General features: G+C 39.4%; 1 protein-coding gene across 4 annotated transcripts in view; it reads right to left on the bottom strand.

The window, feature by feature from the left end:
* Positions 1–5,000, bottom strand: part of LOC144980376 (uncharacterized) — a 33,668-nt gene that overhangs the window by 19,705 nt on the left and 8,963 nt on the right. For all 4 annotated transcript variants that reach the window (XR_013646877.1, XR_013646878.1, XR_013646879.1 and 1 more), the window contains exons 6-8: positions 4,035–4,456; positions 2,457–2,544; positions 1,157–1,560 (exon numbers count right to left, since the gene is read on the bottom strand). Coding sequence is in view for 1 of the 4 variants with exons in the window: in XM_078928080.1 (XP_078784206.1) it covers positions 1,157–1,560; positions 2,457–2,544; positions 4,035–4,456 (914 nt within the window). In the remaining 3 variants the exon portion in view is untranslated. The remainder of the gene's footprint in view (positions 1–1,156; positions 1,561–2,456; positions 2,545–4,034; positions 4,457–5,000) is intronic.

Below are 5,000 nucleotides of genomic sequence, written 5' to 3'. Positions count from 1 at the left end.
TCTGTTATATCTGGCAGAAAGTACATCGTAATAGACTAACATCCTATCCAAAGGGTAACAGGCAAGTGACATTTTCAATTTTACACTTTAGAAAATGGGGTAAACTCTGGCTCCTTGAGTGTAAAGTGTAAAATTGAAAATGTCACTTGCCTTATACCCTTTGGATAGGATGTTAGTCTATAACGATGTACTTTCTGCCAGATATAACAGACCCAGCTACCTAATCACTGCTGGATGGACAGGAGGATCTGAAAAAAAAAATAGGATTCACCTGTTATCTATCTCGATCCCTTTGTTTGTGAAGAGAGTGCTCTATCAACTGAGCTAACAGGACCCTATAAATGAGGAGCAAATGCCATTAAACTAAGAATTAAGAAGCTGTCAACATAAGTGGGGCTTTTAATAGGGGCAGGTAATCGTGGAATAACACGAAGGGTCAAATTCTGAGGACTGAAAAAACAAATGGTTTATTTTTAAGGTGTTGCGGCGTTTGCAACACATTTAGGTCATGTCAGCGCCAGTAAAAAGGAAGAAAATTGGATAGTAAAAACATTCTAGATGTACAATTAAAAGGACTTGAGGAAAAAGTAAAACAAAGGGGAATTGGTTCAAATAGGAAACAGATGTAGATTCCAAGAGCACACTATCAGTGTACATAGTTTGAGATAACCTAAAAGTCCCATGCACACACAAGCACAGGTCCCCACGAAGAGGAATACACTCAAATACAATATAAATTCAAAACAACAAATATAAGATAACAAAGAGATGAATTACAAGGAAAAAAATATCTCCCAAAAAAATAACTATACATTTGACTGTTTCCCTCCCAGCCAAGGACTCCGGCCAGGGCCAGGACAAAACAAAGTAATCTCATTCCAAGACAAAGACAGAAGGAAAAATTGGAAAACAGATGCAGGGGGATAGAAGATACAGTATGTACCTCCTGCCCACTATGGGAGGTCAGGAACCCCATGCAGGAAAAAACAAAACAAAACAGGAATCAAAAATATTCCAAAGAACTGGCATGATGTACACATCTGTATAGTACTATGAAAAATTTGTGCCACTCATAATGGGACTCAAACCCAGGACCTCCAGATTCAAAGGCGAGTGTCATACCACTGGACCACAAAGCCGTATCAGTAGCACTCACCTCAATAGCCATGACACAATTTGGAGGCTCCGATTTATCCACTTTTATCACACGGAAAGAGATTTTCTGTTCATGAAGAGACTTTATTGGAAATCTCAACATTTTTCGATCAAACTTCTTTTTCTCCATTCCTTCAGCTTCCTTGATGACTTCACCTTGAGCTGGTCTTGACTGGCTGGAATGTTGATGCAAGCCTGCCAGGCCAGGATTCACGCTTTGGGAGGTTTTTTCCTTCACTCCTTCAGTACCATTGACGACTTCACCTTGAGCTGGTCCTGGCTGGGTAGAATGTTTGAGCAAGCCTGCCAGGCCAGGGTACACAAGGTGGGTGTTTTTTGGTCTTTTCTCAAATAACGGAAGAATTGCTTGAAGCCGTTCCAGCCACTCACTGCCTAACTCATTGTCTGTGGAGGACAGAAAATATAAAAATATTAAATAAATAAAAACAAAAACCAAAGACATTTTATTTTTTAAAAAGTAGAACCGATCCATCTTTGATTATAAGTTGTATTGCCTGTCACAAGTCTGGAAAAGGCAGAGTGGACTTTGGGCAATCTGAAAATTTGCTCCAATTTCATGGCTGCCGAGTTGTCCCACTAAACTGGCTTGGACTGCATTATTTCATTTCAATCCAAAAGTTGTTAGACGGTCTTAAACAATTTAGTGTGTAAATTTATCCTTTACAATAATTACACATTGGTTGAAAAGACTCAACACCAAGGTGTGCTATATAACCGAAAGTGAGTAGGAAAGTGCCAGAAGACAATAGAGAATAAAAATTTCGCAGCGCTGACCTCATACGGTAGAGTCACGCTCTTCCCGGCCAGGCGGAGTTGTCGTACCAGTAAGGTCGCGGGTTCAAACCCCCATCAGCGCCGTGAAATTTTTATTCTCTTTTGTCTTCTGGCACTTTCCTACTCACTTCATCTCTTGTTGTTATCAACATAAGTGCCTGCTCCACTCACTTTTTCTGAATTATATAACTGAGACATTGTTATGAGTGATTTCTAGTTTCAGGTCTCCAACATTTTTTTTGCACTTAAATTTGACTTGACTTCACGAATGCCTCTTGACTCCTGGCCAAGCATAGAGCCTCAACAGAACTCTTCCATGATCTTCTGTCCTTGGAACAGACCTTTGCCTCACTCCAGGTAAGATTGGAGATGCACACACATCTTGGTGAAGGCTTCTCCTCCAAGTCTGTTTTGGACAACCCTGTTTCCTCTGGCCCTGTGGGTTCCATTCGAGAGCCTGCTTGGTTATTTTACACAAAAAATGAATTCATTACTTATCATTTTACCAAAAATGGCTTTCAGGACTTTTTTGGCTGCATCTTTCCTGGCGTGCTTTTTGAGTCTCCCCGATCCTTGGAATGTCTTGGTGCCCACCTGGAAGTGGAATGGATAGAACAATTCGTTCAATAATAATAATAATAATAATAATAATGATAATAATAATGATAATAATAATAACAATAATAATAATAATAATAATAATAATAATAATAATAATAATAATAATAATAATGATAATAATAATAATAATAATAATAATAATAATAATAATAATAATAATAATAATAATAATAATAATAATAATAATAATAATAATAATAATAATAATAATAAAAATAATCTGTTTTGTTCCAGGAGGCAATCATTGTCAGGTTATAGCTAGCTCTTTTTATCAAAAAATAAAAAGCCCCAAACGAAAATAAAACCACATGCACAACACACACACACACGTCCCCACTCTCTCTGTGTCTCTCTTATCTAGGCGCTTATATTTTCCAATTCCCGGGCAAAACCAGGACCTCTTGATCCAAAGGCAAGTGTCCTACGACAGGACCAGACAGGCCCATGATATGGAAATACAAATTTAATCTGTAAGAAGTCCTTAACAGCTATTGGGGCCCATGCAGCCAGAGGGTATTCCAGTTTCTATTGTGTGAAACGGACGATAGCTATTGCTTGCTATCCTTTGGATAAGACACTAGTTTATCGCAAAGTATTTTCCACCAGGATGTAACAGACCCAGCTACCCATTGACTGCTGGACAGACAGGTAAGTCAGAAAATAAATGTAGATTGGATCGACCTTGACCCCTTTGATTGTGAAGTAAGTGCTCTACCAACTGGGCAATTGGGACCAACAAACAATTTAATTTGCTGAACTCACTCAACCCTAACACCGACTATATCCGTAGTTAACTCACTCAACCCTAACACCGACTAAATCCGTAGTTAACTCACTCAACCCTAACACCGACTATATCCGTAGTTAACTCACTCAACCCTAACACCGACTATATCCGTAGTTAACTCACTCAACCCTAACACCGACTATATCCGTAGTTAACTCACTCAACCCTAACAGCGACTATATCCTTAGTATACCCTGGGATACTTTTACCCCATGCCTATTTATTACATTTTTTTCTGAGACAAATTATAGGCGTAGTATCAAAGCTAATGTTTTAAGTTTTTACACGTTAACGGTAGTTGAAGTAACATATCTATAACGTGTTCATTTTTAATACATTTTTTCCTATTTTGAAAAGTAGCAAAAATCTCTAGGATTGAGTGAGTTAATGTTCAATTTATCATGCATGATGTACATAGATAAATGTTATAAATAGACATTTTGTGTTATGGAGTCATCACACAAGCAATCAATACAGTCATCACAATGATGGTCAAACGGGATCATTTGCTTTCTTTAATTTTTTTAAAGCAATAAGATCCATGAAGCTTGAATCTCTCTCAGTTTCTGCAACATGAAACAGACAATAGCAATTACTTGCTACTCTTTGGATAGAACGCTAGAACTATTTAACACAAAAGCGAAACTCACAAGAAGCCATGCATGCTGTGACTTACCTGAACCGACAGGACACAGTTCGATTCCTCCGAAGGCCCTGATTTACTGATGACCTTGAACCGAACACGAGGTATCAGCTTCTTCAGTTTCTTCAAGGCTTTGGTTGTTTTTTTACAACCCTTTAGTGGTCCTGTTTCTCCTTCCACTCCACCGATGCCTTCATCATCACCGTCGCTGTCATCATCATCATCATCATCATCGTCATCATTCCTTCCATCCCCTCTCTTATCTCTGTCTTTACCTTTCCTCTCCTCCACTCCAGTAAACTCCTCTTTTCCATCCCCTACTGCATCATCTTCCTCCCATCTCTCTTTGTCTTTACTTCCAGCTCCTCTTCCAACAGGATTCATCCTACATGAGACATTTTCCTCATCTTGATTTGCAACTCGTACACTTTGGTTTTTCGTCGACGTTTCAGTTCCTGGAGTAAAATAAATAAAAAAAAAAAATAAAATTCCCTTCATTTATACCGTAGGGAAAATTTTTCTCTAGTGTATAACTTCAAGAGAAGACTAGAATAAGCCAGGCGTCAGCCGCAGTGCAGCACCGCAAACTGAGCTAGGGCGAGGTGACTTTGTCAAGGCCATGAGACAAAATATAGGAATTCCTTATGACTGGATAATTCTGTATTTTAAAACAGTCGTCCTTCAGAGTCAATCGGCCCGTGGAGCCGGAGTTTATCCTGGTTACTGTAGCGTGAAACGGACAATAGCAATTGCTTGCTATCCTTTGGATAGGACGCCAGTCTATTGCAAAGTACTTTCCACCAAATCTAACAGACTCAGCTACCCATTCACTCCTGGGTGGACAGGGGGTGGGTCCGAAAAAAATCTCGACTGCACCGGGATTGATCTCAGTCCCTTTGCATGTGAAGCGAGTGCTCTACCAACTGAGCTATCGGTACCCCCATTGTGCACCGAAATGACCACCGACTTTGCCACCAAAAGACAGCCTTCTGACCCAGC

This window comes from Berghia stephanieae, chromosome 9, assembly GCF_034508935.2.
Source record: "Berghia stephanieae isolate SIO BIC M18660-M18661 chromosome 9, UCSD_Bste_1.3, whole genome shotgun sequence".
In the NCBI taxonomy this organism is placed as follows: domain Eukaryota; kingdom Metazoa; phylum Mollusca; class Gastropoda; order Nudibranchia; family Aeolidiidae; genus Berghia; species Berghia stephanieae.
The sequence above is the reverse complement of the archived record's forward strand: the minus strand, read 5'-3'. Positions and strand labels throughout refer to the sequence as shown.